Source organism: Frankliniella occidentalis, unplaced genomic scaffold (assembly GCF_000697945.3).
Source record: "Frankliniella occidentalis isolate FOCC.00 unplaced genomic scaffold, Focc_3.1 Scaffold5252, whole genome shotgun sequence".
NCBI classification, from domain to species: domain Eukaryota; kingdom Metazoa; phylum Arthropoda; class Insecta; order Thysanoptera; family Thripidae; genus Frankliniella; species Frankliniella occidentalis.
The window spans coordinates 1-2070 of NW_026272294.1; the positions used below are offsets into that span (position 1 = coordinate 1).

At 45.5% G+C, this 2070-nt stretch overlaps 1 protein-coding gene across 1 annotated transcript; it reads left to right on the forward strand.

Annotated features, from left to right (window-relative positions):
• Positions 1-79: 79 nt before the first annotated feature.
• LOC113215756 (uncharacterized) lies at positions 80-1321 on the forward strand (the record flags this gene model as incomplete). The annotated part of the gene is given in 4 exon segments (XM_026435426.2): positions 80-172; positions 255-344; positions 438-787; positions 880-1321. Coding segments are annotated over 4 exon segments (867 nt in total), but the record flags the coding sequence as incomplete, so codon positions are not given.
• Positions 1322-2070: the final 749 nt, after the last annotated feature.

The following is a 2070-nucleotide window of genomic DNA, read 5'->3' on the forward strand; positions in this document are numbered from 1 at the left end:
TTCTTTCAGTTTTGTTTCTGTAAAGCCATTATTTTATTCCAATTTTGACTGTTCTTACAAATTTTTATTTTGTCCACAGAACAAAAGAAAGGATGTTCAATCTGAAGCAACTCCAGTCAAGAAAATGAAAAAGGCAACTCCGAAGCCGAAAGAGGAGCCGTTCCTTTTTGAGGTAAGTGTTTCCTCACTTCTTACTCTCTTCTCGAATTCTGACATAAGCGCCTGTTGCCTGACGTCTGTTATTTTTTTTCTAGAAGCCAAAAGTCGACTTTCAGCGTCGAAATTGGAGCCAGGACAGGGTCTGGTGGCCTGCCACGCCAAAAGAGGTGTACTGGGGCGTAAAGGTGATTGTCTCATACTCTGGTAACACATTTTATTTTTATAATGAGTGTGTGAAAATGCAAATTCTGATACCAATATTTTTTTTGTGTCCACAGTGTTCTCAGGCGACACGGCAGGCCCCTAAAAACGTAAAACGTTGCCCATACTGCTACTATATAACAGTGTCCAGGGCTGACCTGGTCTCCCACCTACGGGATCGCCATGTCGAAGAACTTGACAAAGACCTTCCTATTGGCGCAATGAGGCGAGCAACTAATCTATTCGCCGAGGGGCTAAGAGTTGTGTCCCACGACAGGGTGTGGAAGCACTTTCTCCCCCTGGTGACCAGGAAGAACGAAAGTGATCTTAAGCGCGCGATGAGGTGTGCCCTCGCGGAGGTGTTGGCGTTCACAGGGGAGGAGAGGGGCCCGCCCTACGGTGGCGAGCGGGAGGCCAGGGAAATGATGTAAGTATGTTGTCTTAGACGATGGACTATGATCGAATGATCTATATATGAGGTGAGATAAAATTGTAATATCATTTCTAACTTGTTTACAGGAGTGCGCTGCAGGTCCAGGAGAGCGACGAGGAGGGTGAAGATGACGATGGCGAGAGCGGCGACAGCGATGACGAGGAGGTCGAAGATGAGGAGGAGGAGGAAGAGGAGGAAGAGGAGGCGAAAGAAGATGTCAAGATGGATGAGGGAAAATACAAGAGGAAGGCCCCCGCCGACGACAGCGACGAGTCAGATTCCGAGCCTGAAGAAAAGCCCCCGACCGTTCCGAACCAGTCCTCATCAGATGACAGCAGCCCCAAGGAGACTCCAACCAAGAAAGTGTCAGAATCTGAGACAGACTCTTCTGAAAGCCCTACTCTTCCTGCAAAGTCCTGAAAACATGAATTGATTAAATTCCCTGTGTTGCATATATACGAAAAGTTCCAATCTCTGATAATCATCATTGTATATAATCCATGAATCAATAAATGGCTCCAAAATATATTCCTTGTTTGATTTTTACCTGATATCTATAGTTAGGTGGTTAGGTGTCAAAAGTCAAAAGTCTGGCTCCAGTGATCTAAGTTAATATTCTGATTTAATTGTTCTACTCATAAGTTGAGAATCGCCCCTTGTGCACGTCAGATTTAGTAACGGGTTAGAGTATTCCATAGTTTGACGAGTCGTGATGCAGTCCCGTCACGCGGGCCTGTCGGCAGTGTTGCCTAGCTGCCGCACTGCAGGCGTCTGTGAGCCAGGCCCCTCCCGGCTCGGCCGGGCTGCGAATCAATGAATCCCACATAGTATGAATGGCACACATTGTGAGCTGATATTCGGGGCCAAATTTCGGTGGTGGAAAAGGTTCATTTACCCAAAAGAACAGTTCTTCCCAATTTTTGACCATTCTTTATAAAAGTTTCAAAATTTCAGCAACAATCAGAGATTTTTCAATTTCCCATATTGGTCCGAGAGCGGACACTTTCTGGATCACAGAGTTCTTTGTGTAATGAGTATTTTGAAGCTCACTAGCAAGCACTTTTATGATGTGTGGGCGAGTCATTTCCCTCCACTGTCCCGCGACGACTTGAAATGCTGGTTCGGTAACCTGAGGTGTCAGAAACTCGCCAAACGGCCAACTGTCGGCGAGTCGCTTGTTCAGATCTTGTAGGGATGGGAATTCTTAAACAAAAAAGAAACAAAAAACAACAACGTTAGTCTTTGAATATCCAAAATTCCTACGTTAAAAAAAAAAA